General features: G+C 36.9%; 1 protein-coding gene across 2 annotated transcripts in view; it reads right to left on the bottom strand.

Moving 5' to 3' along the window:
• Positions 1-15,462, bottom strand: part of EFR3A (EFR3 homolog A) — a 105,908-nt gene that overhangs the window by 62,306 nt on the left and 28,140 nt on the right. Inside the window, exons 2-4 of one of the 2 annotated variants that reach the window (XM_032415470.1) lie at positions 7,252-7,328; positions 3,091-3,218; positions 1,807-1,957 (exon numbers count right to left, since the gene is read on the bottom strand). In XM_032415470.1, coding sequence (XP_032271361.1) covers positions 1,807-1,957; positions 3,091-3,218; positions 7,252-7,328 — 356 coding nt within the window. Of the gene's footprint in view, positions 1-1,806; positions 1,958-3,090; positions 3,219-7,181; positions 7,329-15,462 lie in introns of those variants that run through there. The other variant, XM_032415471.1, reaches the window with a different exon arrangement.

Below are 15,462 nucleotides of genomic sequence, written 5' to 3'. Positions count from 1 at the left end.
TAAGATGGGATATGGAAAGGAGACATAAATGGAAGGAAATATACACTCAATAGAGAAGAAAAATACTGAGATGGTAAAATATATTCTATCTCCTTTCTAGATATAAAAAAGAGAGAAATATGTATGCATTTGGGAAGTTTAAATACCCCACCTGTGTCACAGACCTGGCCCTAAGGCTCCTTATTATGTCTTTCTCATTAGCTCTCCGTTCACTCAGTGACGTGTTACTTCTGGTACAGCCTAATGGCATACTGTTACTTTACATGCAAATTTAAATATATAGAAACACCTGCCAGGATACAGACTGATGGCTTGAAAGACTATAACCAAAAGAATTATTCAACCAAATTTACCAATACTTTCCTGAAAACTAAGGATAAAATAAATGTGAGAAAATGAAATTACGATACCAAAACAATTTAAATTAATTCTGCCAGAGCTAAATCCTCAGTTTTAAATGATAATTTTATATGACTCATATTACCTAGAAAAGGGCCACAAATACTACACTTGGTTGAGATTAGACTGACACTCGTTACCTATCGTGTGCCATACACTGTGCTAAGTGTTTTCACACAATTTAATCAGCCCAATGGCCCTGTATCATTATCCCCAGTTTACAGATAGGAACCCTGAAATTCAAGAGGTGAAATCATTTGTCCCAAGTGACAGTAAGTGGTGGAACTGGCGTAAGAGTGCAGGGATTTGACTCCAATTGTCACGATTCCCATACTACGCACTGACCATGTGAAGTTTCAGAAAATATTAAACCAAGTATCTCTATTTTTCATAAAAATAAATCTTAACCAACTGAGCCACCCAGGTGCCCTGTCAAAAACTAATGATGTACTATATGTTGGCTAACTGAACATAAAAAAAAAAAAAAAAAAGACATGAAAAGTAAAACAGCCCAGGTAACAGTATGTCTTTTGAAAGCATCAGTTTGTGAAAAAACAAACAAACAAACAAGACAGAGATATTGTGAAATCATGAAGAATTGAATCTTCCAGAATCCCAGAGAAAAAATTAAAACTCACATTCCGTTGCAAAAAATAAATAAATAAGTAAATAAACCTTAAATTGTATCAGGAAATGCTCAAAAATGTAAATGGAAAAAACACACACACAAAAGTCTACCTAAAATATGTTCCTCACTTTCCAATATATATTAAAAAAAGAAAAATATTAAAAGATTACTTCTGGATATTGCAATTACAGATGTCTTGTTTACTCTTCCATGTTTTCTTGATTTTCCAAATGCACTACAAAAAGCATATTACTTTGAAATAAATCAGAAATGTTTTAAATGACCATTAAAATGTTAAATGTTCTGGAAAATTCTTAGAAGGAGAAACTTTATTCTCTTTTCACTTATTGAAAGTCACAAGTAAGAATACAGACCAAGTGATCGTTTACAGAAGGAGCTCCTATTGCCTCTGAGTATGAAGAACTTACTTAATGGCCAACAGATTTTCCGATGCTCCTTATGAATGGTTAGTATCACAGATTTCACAAGAAGCAACAGAAAAAGCTAGAGACAGTGTTCTTTTTTTTTTTTTAAGATTTTATTTTTAAATAATCTCTATACCCCAAGTGGGGCTCAAACGCACAACCTCAAGATCCAGCTGCATGCTTTGCTGACTGAATGAGCCAGGCACCCCGAGAGTGTTCTAATCACCTACATCTGCGTTGTCTGTCCACATGCCCTGAACAAAGCATTTGTTTTTATTGGGTAAAAACATTCTAAGAAGATATCAAGTCTAGATACGCTAATTAACCTGAAAGTTAGAGAACAGTTTTACTCACAGAATTTGTTCCAAGAACTTGAAGCTTTGGTTCTCCTGATTCTAGCAGCTTTGCTACCATATGAAGAAAGCTTTCTACAAATGGCTTGATGCTTTGAGAATGGCAAGCCATAAGAAGCTGGTCCAACGCCTCCATAGCAATTAAAACATACCTAAGTGTAAGAGAAAAATAATGTCAAAGCATTTCTAGCTCTCCAAATTCTCTTAGGTGCTTTTTCATTGGAATAATTAAATGTAAATGCACAGAACAGAGAAAGGCAAATTTAGTAGTTCCTAAGTGAAATCTTACTTCTCACAAACACTAATGATCTCCGATTATATAATAACCCTCATGCTGAAGTATACAAAAACTATACTGTACTACCACCCCATTGTCTTCTCCTTTCCAAACTCTTCCAAAGCTTCTTTAATATTAGCTTTGTGTATATTTTTCTTTGGAAACATGGACATTTTCTATTTTCCAGACTTCTAACCATCTATCTTTGTATCTGACCCAAAAGAGTTACTATAAGCAATGTGCCTAAAGTTTCCAATATAATCTATTTGTATTTGTAAATATGAGTGTAAAAAACATTACCAGCAACAAGAGAGTATCATAAGGAAACATCTCATAAATTTAACCTTACAATTCATCAGATTTTAAAGCTTATACTAAAAATTAAAATTGACTTCAGATAACTTTGTTTCAATAACCGTAAGACTCACTAAAATGTTCTAAGAGGTAACAATATGGAAGTAGGGAAAACCAGTATCACTTGAAGAATGGAGTACTCTAAGAAATGAGGATCATAAAATGAATATGGAAAAGTACTTATAATCCAAATTATCCAAGTTACTACTGTTCAAGCATAATGAATGGAGTAAGATGGCAGATTTTTATTTATAGGTAGGTATATAGCTAGTGCAGGTCCAAATCAGCATGCTTACATTCTCTGGACCTTAATACCTAAGCCTAATGTTCTTTTTCATCATTCTACTGATAAATACACTAAGGGAGTCAATTTCTACTATTTCCATTAAAGAAATATTAAAATACCAAAAATTAACAGATGCTTAGGCTAAAGGCATCTGTTAACTCACATGTGTCTATTCTTAAAACATGACCATCAGAAAAGTAATAAAAGCTGCAAACATCTATACGGTATACATTTCCTTGTAAAATATTACAATGTTTTATCCTCCACATATCATCTTTGCATGACTAGATGACAAAACAATGTACAGAATGATTTAGCTTAGGAAGAATTTTCAGAGATACAGTATTAGCAGCAATTAGTTTCCTTACCCAGAACGATGTCTGACAACATCCCTGCTCAACCTTTCTGCTAAGTAAGAACCAATTCGATCCAGTTTCTCTGGAGCAGATACTGCATAAAATGTCAATTTCTCCATGTCCGCTTTAACAAGGCCATCCTAAAAATAAGAAGAACAGCAAGATAAATAGGCTATCTGTATTTTCATAGTTATTTTTTATTTCTAAGCGTTGTTTGCTTCACATGTCCCCATTTGGGATTCGTGATTAATCCATTATTTATGCTGAACCTTTCTGGCTATAACCTCCTTACCGTAAATATTCACCATTCTAGATATAGAATTTTCAGAAAGTTAAAGAAATGCCCCCATTTAGGCAGAATATTTAAATATACCTTCACAAGCAATGAATTATTCTAACACCTTCCTAAATAGAGAAACAGCTCAACTAAATGCAATATGTAGGGAATGGGATGTATTTTAGTGAAAAGGTTTCAAACAAATTTACTTCAATTTTAAAATTTTACACTATGTTGTTAAGCCTATTTTACTCCTTTACATATACAACAGTGAACATGTTAAAATGATTCCAAACTTGCCGAGAGCATTATAAAGCCTTCTCTTAATTAATAAATGAGAAGGTATTAAGAACTGCATGAATCTCTGTTTAGCCAACATATTAAGAACAAGAGGCCCCCAGTGTGGGATTGGCAAACTTTCATTTGTCTCTGCCCCCTAAAAGGTGACAGGCCACAGGTCTGACGGTACTCCCCACCCTCAGACAACAAATCAGTTATCAGCCTAAACGTTTTGGTCATATATAGTCCAAATAACTAAATGCTTTTTAGGATTGTTAGAGGAGGTGGGAAGGGAGACAGAAAAATTATGTTAAATGGTGAATCTACAACTAAAAATTTTATAAATCTACATTTTCAACTGTCCCCTCCACATTCTCTGGCTATTTTGTCATTCCATCGCCAACCTACTTTTTACCTACTCGTTTTTCCTCAAACTTGCTACTTTGCCGCCTCTCTTCCCTCTCTGACATCAAATGAGCTCCTCTCCTCCTCAGAGAAGATGGAAGTCATCAGATTAGAATTTACTGGCAAAAACACCCCTGCTTTCTCAGTGCCCTCAGTGCCCTCTAGACCAGTGGTTTTCAACCAGGGTGACTTCATTTCCCCAGGGTAATGTCTGGAGACATTCTGGATTGTCACAGCTGGGCGGTGGGTGTACTGGCATCTGGGGTAGAGGCCTGGGATGCTAATAAACATCCCACAATGCACAGGATAACCCAACAGCGAAGAATTAACTGGATCAAAAGGTCAACAGAACCTGAATGAAGAAACCCTGCCCATGCAAAGTGAAAGTGCCCTATTTTTGGAGGACTTGTCTTGGAGAAATCAGTTTGCCTATGTTCTTGCTGTTTGCTTCACATGGCCCAGGATCTGGCTCCATCAAGTTAGCCTCTCTCTTTCCTGGTTTTTTAACCTCTCCCTCTGTATTAGTTCCTCTACATCATTACTTAAATATGACTGCCTCTCACCCATTTTTTTTTAATCCCTTACTAATTTTATTGAGGAATTATTTATACACAATAAACTATAATTTGAACTATGACAGTTGTATATCTGATATCTGTGAAACCACCACTAAAAAACAAGATACAAACATTTCCATCATTGCAAAAGATTCCTCATGCCCTTTGCAGTCCTTGTCTTCCTCTCCAGGCAATCACCACTCTGCTTTTCAGCATTATCAAGAGCAGCACACATTGATGGAATCATACAGTCTGTGCATGACTCCTCTCACTCAACTCACCTCTGCCTGGGGATGCTTCTCTAGCTCACCTGGGTAACTCCTACTCATCCTGCAGGTCTCAATGTCCTCCAAAAAGCCTTCAGTGCAACCTCCCAACATCCCTTCAGAGCTTGGGTAAGAGGCTCCTCCTATATGTTCCTTTAGCTCACTGTACTTATCTCTATTATATTTTATCATACTGTTTTTCAGTCATTAAGCAAATACTCATCAAGTGCTAACCATATGCCAGGCACTGTCATTGACACTAGGGAAGAAAGGGTGAGCAAAGAATTGTATTAACTCATTTAATCCTCATGAGAAGCTTATGAAATAGGAACTATTTATAATTTCCATTTCATGATGAGAAACTGAGGTACCTGCCCATGATCACAAGGCCAGTAATTATTAAAACATGGTTTGGTCCCCCTCACTAGATCACTCTTTGAAGGCCGGGACTATAACATGTAGACCTCTGTATACTGGGTAGTACGCCTGATCTATTTTGGCTATACTACATGATTTTTTATTGTTGGTCAATAAATTAAAAATAACAAATAAGGTCAAATGGGTTATGATTGCCACATGTATGCAAGGTTTATGTAAATTTTTTAAAATCTTATTTTACAGATCTCCATTTTAACAAATCTTATCTAAATACTCGGCAATCAATCAATACCTGGCAAAAATATTCTTTCTATAACCATTCTCTCTACCTGTCATCACTCCCATGGTCACAAGTGTTCAAAACTCCCTCACTGCGTAGGAATTAAAGTAGATAAAGGAGAAGCTTTGTCTGTCATTCACATTCCTCCATAATCTGGCCTCCACCAATGATCAGAACACTCAGTCTATTAAATGACATGACTGGAATTTCAAATCAGAAATCATGGTCAACACGATTATCACCCAATACCCTCTACAATGAGGCTATATAAACCTTTATTTGAAGGTTCTTAATCTCAAATGTACCCCTTGCTTTCTCTTGCACCCCTTTGCCTTTTCTCTAGAGGCCCCTCACTTGCAACAAAGAGACTAATCTCACTTCTCCAGATGGCACACATCCTTCAAAGCTCAGCAAATCTCCTTTCCTCCGAGAATGCTTCCCAGAGATTGCCAACCCACAGTAAAATCTCTCTGCTTTAAAGGCAAAAACTTTACCACCTGTTTTACTTAAAATTTTGCTTACTGACTTATGCATTAGGATTTAATATTTAGTGTGCTGTTGCTTTATGTCAGTCAATGGATGGAAAGCTACTAAAGGCAGGTACCGTATCTTCTGGCTTAATCAGCCACAAATTATCCAGGTATCTGGCAGCCAACAGTATGTAACAAATTAACCTCTTCTAAATGGCTGAATGTTTAAATCAAATTTGATTAAAAATAAATATTTCATATATCATGAAATACATAAATGTTAAGATAACCAAAAGGTTTCTATAATTGGCTATATTTTATTTATTTTTTTGGTAAACATTTTTTTTTTTTAATTTTTAAGTAATCTCTACACCCAACATGGGACTCGAGCCTACAACCCTGTGATCAAAAATCGCATGCTCTGTGGACTGAGCTAGCCAGGTGTCCCGGCTACATTTTAAAATAAAGCAATTAAACCCATCTAACATTTTTTTTGTTCATATCCATTTAACACTAGACTAAAGGAGTCTTGGAAAACTTAGGGACAGTGTCAAGCAAAATCAATCAAATCCAGTTGCTCTGAAAACAGTAATCTTCCATAATAAAGTAATGGTTATAAAAAATTCCCAAGCATTTAAGTAAAAAGAGAACTGCCTAGAATATTATTCCTTTACTTCTCACTTCTCTTCTGAAAATTGTGTGGCCAAACTATTTACTCTTCAGATCTTAGCTTAGATTTCACTTCCTTAAGGTCTCTGTTCTCTAGGCCCACATTAGGCGTCATTCCGACCCACTCAAGAAGTGCCCTGTGCGTCATCTCTCTATCATAGCATTCTTTCACACAATATTATAATCGCCGATTTCCTTGTCTGTGAGCTCAGCGAGAGCAGAAAACCATGTCTGTGTTCACAGTTGTATTCTTAGCATTTTGTACAAATAATCTGGCACTAGCTCATAAATTTCTGAAAAGTATTACTTAAATATAGGAACTATCTAGATAAGAGAACACCATCTGTCCATCATTCCAAATGTTTTGCTTATCTATGAAAAGGATCTGAAAATTAGACAAGCAAGCATGGGTCATTTAAAAGTAAAAAAAAAAAAAAAAAAAAACCAAAAAGATAAATATAAAAATAGTAGTGTACATGGTGAGATTTAGGGGTAGAAGTAGAGAAATGAAACTAGGGAAACCTTAGGGAGGTCAGCAGGGGGCAAGGATGGGTCAGCAAAGAGAAGGATCAGTAGATGTAGATCAAATTACTTTTGGATCTTCAGGGAATATGTTGTCCACCAGGCGTTTGTAGCGAGGACGCAGAGCAGAACAGCAGCAACACACTCCTGTTCAAAAAAGAATAAAATCACAAAGTACAAAGATTATTCATCCTGTAAAACTGACCTAGAAATTCAGGTTTCTGAATATTAATGAGTTATTTAAAATAAAAAGAAAAACCGCAAACTGGCGCCAATAGAAAACAGGAATGCGAATTCCATTACTGACTAAGAAATGAAAAAATGTCCTCTCCCCTCCCCAAAGACACTATAGGTCAAAGTGAATACATTAATGAATTATTCCAAAGTTCCAAATCGAATCATTTAGGGGCATGTGTGTGCGTGTGTGTACATACACACACAACCTACCAAATTCACCCTATAAAGGCAAATACATAATCTCTAACCCCTTTACTTCCTTTCTAATCTTGTCTCCTACCACCTTCTGCATCCTCCAGCCCCACATTCCCACTGCGTGGCCCAATCCACTCACAGCCCCAGCCACAGTGGTCTTGAAGGACAGTCTGTTCCATTGTGGCTGGTGGAAACAATTAATATGTGTACCTACATAATGCATCATATGAGGAACTACACTAGAGGGGGAAACAACCTCAAAGGAAAGTCCAGGAATTTCAAAAATCCTCAAAGGCTGCTCTATATAGTTTCAGGTGTTGGTGTCTTGGAAAGAGCAATGGGCTGGCATGCAAAATATCTGGGTTCATTCCAATTCTTTCACTTAAGTGACTACATGGCCTTGGGTAAAGCACATCAGCTATCTGGAAAGAACCATGTAAGTGAGAGCGATTAGTTTTCTTGTCCTGCAAACTAGTAACAGGAATGCTGGTCTGGAACCACTATAAAATTATTCCCATGATTTATGAAACTGGAGTATGTGTGTCTCTGTGGAAGTGTGCATTTGCATGTATTTAGAAACCAAAATATGATATGAAAGACTGCTTGAGCTAGAAATTAAAAGAACTCCGATCTAAGCAGACTACTATCTCACAGAGTAAGGTTATGCAAGAGACAACTTCTCCAGATCTCACTTTGCTCATGAAGTATGCACATTTATGCACGCATTCATATACCAAGTGTCAACCAATCACCCGGCACTGGCCAAAACAAATAAGACTGAGTCCAGATTTGCTGTGAAGCAGAGTCAATAAAGTGATAAGAACAAGAGAGACTTAAGATTTGTACAGGACCTTTAGTGATCATAGAGCACTGTGCATATATAATAACATTTCTAGTAACCTAGTGAAGTATTACTACCATTACTTTGCAGGAGTGGGAAGTGCAGCAGAACTGACCAAGTAACTTACTCAACAGCAATGGCTGGGTGAGAATCCAGTGTCTAATTCTGTAACCCCATGCTCTTCCCACAGCACCACAGGTACTAGTGGTCAAATCAGTCAGCACCCAAGTATTTCATCTGTACCGATTATGTGCCTAAGACCATGCTAGATGCCACAGATACAAGAAAGTATAAGAGACAAGATCCCTATCCTTGAGTTTATAAACTTATATATAAAAAAAATAGTGAGGGGCGCCTGGGTGGCTCAGTCGTTAAGTATCTGCCTTCGGCTCAGGTCATGATCCCAGGGTCCTGGGATCGAGTCCCGAATCGGGCTCCCTGCTCAGCAGGAAGCCTGCTTCTCCCTCTCCCACTCCCCCTGCTTGTGTTCCCTGTCTCGCTGTCTTCTCTGTCAAGTAAATAAATAAAATCTTTAAAAAAAAAAATAGTGAATTAATTTCAGCAATATATACTTGGCACTATGTGCTGATAATATAAAATGCTCTCTATTGTTCAGGATGTTTTCTTCTTTAACAGAAGAAAAAAAATTCCAAAGAGTTCATTGAGAAATTTTTCAGATTAATGAACACCAAAACACCTGAACTTTTTTAGAATCCAAAAGTAAACACTGGTCCTATTATTAGAGGAAAAGAAGCGGGGGAGGAGAGAGAGGGAAAAGCCAAGTAAGCAAAAGTCGTATTTCTCTGTCTACTACAACCAGTATAAAAATACTTCAGATAAATATTAATACACTGAAATAAACTAAAATCAAATATGTACTGAGTGGTTATTATGCAGAGCACCAAGCTAGGTAATGGCAATGATGAAAAAAGCTTGCAACCTGATAAGAAGATTAAGATGAATCCTCTGCTAACACTAATGCAAGGCCAAATATAGTACACTCAAATTGCTATCACGGCAAAGAGACCAGCAAGGGACTGAGAAACAAGTCTTAACTGCTTCAAGTTCCCTGTCAAAATGGTAAATTATGTTATTTTCAATAAGAAAAGATTCTTAATAGCTATTATGTTTCACTTACATTGACACTTTGGGATATCATACATTGCTTTTAAAGAGGTTTTAGAAAAGATACGAACTTGGAATACACACCATATGCAGCTCCTACTTTCAGAAAGCTTAGATCTACTGAGAGAAACAGGAGTGAAGAGGAAAATGACACACAGGCAGTATGCGGTTAAAGGGAGGGCCCTGGAGTCAGACAGTCCAGCGGTGACCCCAAGGTCTCCTGCTGTCCAGCTGGGTGGGCAGGTTACTTTATCTTACTACGCCCATGTTTCCTCATCAGTTAAATGGTATAATAATGCCTTCTTTGCACTTACTGGGAAAATTAAAAATGAAAAGAGTACAACATATAGCAAGCATTCAATAAAATAGTAGCTATAGTAATACAATAAAAGAAGTACTACAAGGGGTAAGCAGAAGGTGCTTGAGGGCCCTAGGGATAATTTTCCTGACAGTATGAAAACCTTTGCTGTAAACTAATCATTTAAAAATCACACCTAAAAACTAATGTAACATTGTATGCCAACTATACTTGAATAAAAAAAAACTCAACAAATTCTGTATATGGTTCACAATAAGTTTTCAGAAACAGTATCAGTACCAGTTTGGGGCGGGGCCAGGGGGGGCAGTGAAATGTTATTTTCTGAGCACGACGTGTGCAGCATTATACTAAGTATTTTCCAACATTCCTCACTCCTACACCAACTCTCTGAAGCGGGTACCATCATCTCCCTCTGATAAATGGGGAACAGGCTTAGGGAGGCCATCTGTCCAATATCACCCAGCTGGTAAGGAGCACAGTGGAGCCGAGTCCAGCCCAGATTGGATGACTTCACAGGGTAACTGCCATATGACATGCAAGCACAAGGCAATTTTTAACCTAAACATTTTAGCTCTCCACAAACCATGACCAATGACCATGACTGCAGGAGTGAGTCTGACTCACAGACTAGGAATGCACTACCATGCAGGGAAGTAAATGATCACAGTGCGTTTCTCCAGAAAACCCAAAATGAAACAAACACCTTCTTGACTACTTATGAATGAAAAGCTACCAACTATAGAGAAGATAAATGCAACCAGAATTAAAATTTTTCAATTTACTGAGATTTCATATTGATAACATAAGGTTAAAATGACTGTGGCATCAGTAATCATGAAAGAAACACTATTAACTACTTTACAGAAGAGAATACTGTACTTGTAAACATCACAAGAACAAGTAAAATGAAGTCACTGGACCTACTCAGCCACAGAAATGGGGTTGACTCCCTTGTCGAAGTCAATTCATAGGGCTTGTCGAGTTCTGCTGCAGGAACTTGAATGTAGTCTTTCATGTCGTAAGAGACTATTTTCTAGTCGATCTTCCTGCTTTTAGATCCTTTTCCTACTGCTCAGGAAGTGCCTAGTTCACTTCACTTGTAATTAATTAGCAGAGGGTACTAATGGACTGTAACTTATCTAACTGGTTGCTGACATCAAGTGTAAAGCTATCAAGAACTTGATAATATCCATATCAAATTCTGCTGCCAAGACCAAAGACCTTAAACAAGATACTACAAAAGTGCATGTTGGTAGTTTAATAAAAGCAGATTTTCACAGTTTAATAACATGGGAAAATAAAGCTACTTACACCTTTTTTCCTGAAAGCATTCCTTCAATTCCTCCTCATCCTTGCTTCTAATCCCTTCCAACAAACTCAATTGAGCCCCAGACCACCTTATTTTTGAGCCCTTCCCAACTTTCTCTTTCCAAAGGACTAAGCATATCACAGATTGCCTCAAGCAACTGGCAAGTCTGGGCAATCGATAGGAATTCTTCCATTACATTTAATTCTAGTACATAAGGAGAAGGGAGCCCACTATTCTCCTGGAGCGGGTGGAATTCAGAGCTTTGCGTATGACATGCCAGTACAGACAAGTCCCAAGTGGGATAACTATAGAAAAACGGAACACGGGTACAGTTGGAAACAGAAAAATTGACCCCAAAAAAGTACCAAGGTACATATTATAGCAGTGTTCAGGCAGGCCCATGGAGCACTCTGATTAATGGGCTTTCTGAGTACTACACCTCCCTACCCACCTCTCAGGGTTAGGGGTACTAAATCCATATAGATATACACAGTGCCTACAATGTAAAAGTCATGTAACATATTTTTTAAGCAAATTTTGCATATTCCCAAATTACAATTTCTTCTTCCCAAATTACAATTTCTTCTTTAAAGACACCCCAAGACAATTTCTTCTCCTTAGCTCCCCTACCATCATTCTCATAGGGATTCACCAATGTCTCCGGGTCCTCATCTCAGGCAGAAATGAGCTGTATTGACCTGTGGCAGCCTCCTTCTTCTTTGATGGTGACGTGTTAAAATTAATTTCCAACCCACCCTGGCCCACAGAGGCATTCGTAGAAGGACTTGAGTAGCTGCACAGAAAACCTCATAGCTGAACTGAAAGTAAAATGAATCAGGCACATGAGCAAAGGTGCTGGGAGAAATCTGCTTAATGGGCCAGTATTCTAAGTGGTTGGCCCACCGGTGAGTACTTCTAGTTTGTGATGACATTTGCTTTCCTATGCAGCTCTGTGAGTGTGGGGGGTTTGGATAATTAATAAAGACTCCTTTTAACATAAGCTACTTATATTTTCAATAAACTATATAATCTAATAAGTTAAATCTAACTGGAAATATTAAAGTCTCCATTATTAAACTATTAATGTCTCTATTATTAAACAACATAGCATTGGGTACTTGGGATAAAACTATTTTCTAAAACAAAACTAAGTTATACTAACACTGTCACTGGAGTTGAAGAATGCTTAGATCCTATTATGGGAACCAACTGTATGACTTTAAATTAGGTTTATTTTATGATCTGTAGAAGCAGAATATAATGGTATCTGTATCTTCTACACAGCAATTATATTATCTCAATTAATTCTTACAAGTAATATATTGGGAATTCACTGGACTATTTAGGGCTTACTAAATTTCATACTTTTAAATGGGAATGGCTATGATTACAGGATTTTGGTTCTTTATGCCTTCACTGTATATTTCTACAACTGTAACAATTCATTATACTTATTTATATACATGTCTGCCTTTACCACTAGAATATGAGTCCCTCCAACATAAAATCCATATATCTTATTCATTGTTGTGCATGTCTGGCATATAGCAGACCTTTATTAAAATGTTTCTTCATTAAATGAAGACCCAAAGTTCACTGATAAATTAAACAAATTTAATATCTGCTCTGATATGTGCTATAAGAATAAAAATAATCATCAAGAAAGTACACCTGTCCACCACAAAACACTAAATGCCAGAACAATAGAATTCCTCCAACAAACAGATGATGTCGACTGGTTCACTTTAAACAATTCATGTTTTATTTTTAGGCCTAGTGGAGGCCATCCGTAATCAAGGCGAAAAGGGACAGACTGTTTTTCTATTAGAAGATTTAAAAAATTTATCACTCCGACAACTATAGTTCTATGGTATCCTGAATCCTGGAAGAATGAGCATCACATTTATTTTCTCCAAGGTTAAAATTAAAAGTCAAGTTACTTATTCAATTAGTGTTAGAACAATACAATTAAATTCAGTAATGCTACAGTCCCACTCATACATATCCCTCCCAAGTACCAAAAGGTTAATATAGAAATATACATATACACATATATATAAAGTCTATAATATGGATGTTATTCCTGCACTTCAACATGTATATAGCCACTGTGTGAAGAACCACAAGGATTAAAAAGGTAATGGCCTACTTAAAAAGACAAAGGTTTAAAAACTGATTTTGAACTAAGATTTGGACAGCATCTAAGGACAAGGGATATCCAATGTATAAGGGTCACCCATAAAAGTTCAAAAGAGAGAGAAAGCACCTCTAGCTCAAGTGAAGAAAGGTAATTATCAAGTGAAGAAAGGTTTTACGAAGGACACAAGATTTGAGAGCTCCCGTGAAGAACGAATACACTGAATCATAAGGATAAACTCGGGACAGGAAAGGACAATTACAGTCAGATGGAACAATGCAAACATCACTATGGAGGATGACACGTGGAAAAAACCAAAATGCATTTTCTAATGGCCCACAGCTTAAAAAGGAAGGAACGTGGGAGGTGGCACAAAGGAAGCATCAAAAGGGTTTGGTGACTAATTAGATACGGGGTCAAAGAAACGGGAACAAAATAGTCTTATCTTCAGGAAAGTGTTCCTTTTAAGAGGATTTTAATCCATTAAAGGAGTATTTTATTACACGATTCTTTCCACTTGTAATTCTATACCTTCTCTCCTTTCGTTCTCAATTTCACTATTTCTTCTTTATTCCCAGGCACATAAACTTTATGGAAAAGAAGACAACAAAGGCAATAAATGGAACTAAAGCTTCAATTCTATTTTTAAAAAAGATGCTCTTTCCATTACATTGCAATATTTGGCTGTACAACAAGAATACGCAGACAAATCTCTGATATACTTTCAAAACTACACAGAGATACATACTGTCCACAGGAAAAAAAAGGTTTTTTCTGAGTCAACAAGTGATTGGTCCATACTCAACATCTGTTTACCCCCCATTATCATAATTTTTAAAGAAAAAGTAAGTATTAGACATTCTCCTAATCAATTTAAAGATTTATACTTAGATTTAACTTTACAGTATACTATCATACTTAACTGAAAAAATTAAATATTACTCAGCAGAGTTACCAAAACAGAAACAATAAACATAGAATAATCCTGGCTTTTAGAAAATATAATCCTGCAAGATTCCATTTGAAAACCTTCTGGAATCATCATACAGAACTAAATTACCACAAATATTAAAATCAGAAAACACAACTCTCTATTCATTCCATCTGACGTTGACTTAAACAACAAATAAGAAAGGATCCAATGGATGACAGAAACCAGAGCTGCAACCAGGTAAGAAAAGTACTCTGTCTCTACCACGGTTAGGACGTAACATGTGGTTCATCCCCACTTCTAAGACATATGTACCCCTGGATCCTGCATGCCACAGACCTTCTTCAAACGTGCTCAGGTGGCAGTCTTGGAGGAGTACAGCACTCCTGTGTCCCAATTTCCAGAGGTAAGTAATTAGATGAGGCAGAACTGAAAACTGAAATGGTATGTGATTCTCTTATTTAATATATAAAGTATTGACTAAATGTCTTCTATGATAATGTCAGTAGAACCGTTAAGAACTATAAAAAGAAGGGCACCTGGGTAGCACAGTCGGTTAAGTGTCCGACTCGATCTCAGCTCAGGTCTCGATCTCACGGTCATGAGTTCAAGCCCTGTGTTGGGGCTCGATGCTGGGCATGGAGACTACTTTAAAAAAATTATAAAAAGGGCGCCTGGGTGGCTCAGTTGGTTAAGCGACTGCCTTCGGCTCAGGTCATGATCCTGGAGTCCCTGGATCGAGTCCCGCATCGGGCTCCCTGCTCGGCAGGGAGTCTGCTTCTCCCTCTGACCCTCCCCCCTCTCATGTGCTCTCTCTCTCTCTCTCATTCTCTCTGTCTCAAATAAATAAATAAAATCTTTAAAAATAAAAAAAAAAAAAAATAAAAAAATTATAAAAAGCATCATGTTTTCTGCATGTATAAATGTTTTAAAGTGAACAAGAAGTATGTGAGCAACAACCTTCCTCATCCAAACCATGGTACTATTATGCAGATATTTACTATGCATAATTAACAAGTTCCAGGGCAGGGGAGAATTACAGAGTGGTTGAAGATATATTTAAGTATCATGATTAAGAGGGAGAAAAACAGAGAAAGGGCAAAAGGTAAATCAGACTACTTAGAATTTATAATGGAACTGAGAAAGTAAAATACTAAGCACTGATGTTTTTAGAGTCTTATTTAAAC

Source organism: Phoca vitulina, unplaced genomic scaffold (genome assembly GCF_004348235.1).
Source record: "Phoca vitulina isolate PV1807 unplaced genomic scaffold, GSC_HSeal_1.0 scaffold18, whole genome shotgun sequence".
NCBI classification, from domain to species: Eukaryota; Metazoa; Chordata; class Mammalia; order Carnivora; family Phocidae; genus Phoca; species Phoca vitulina.
This window is presented reverse-complemented; position numbering and strand designations above follow the sequence as displayed.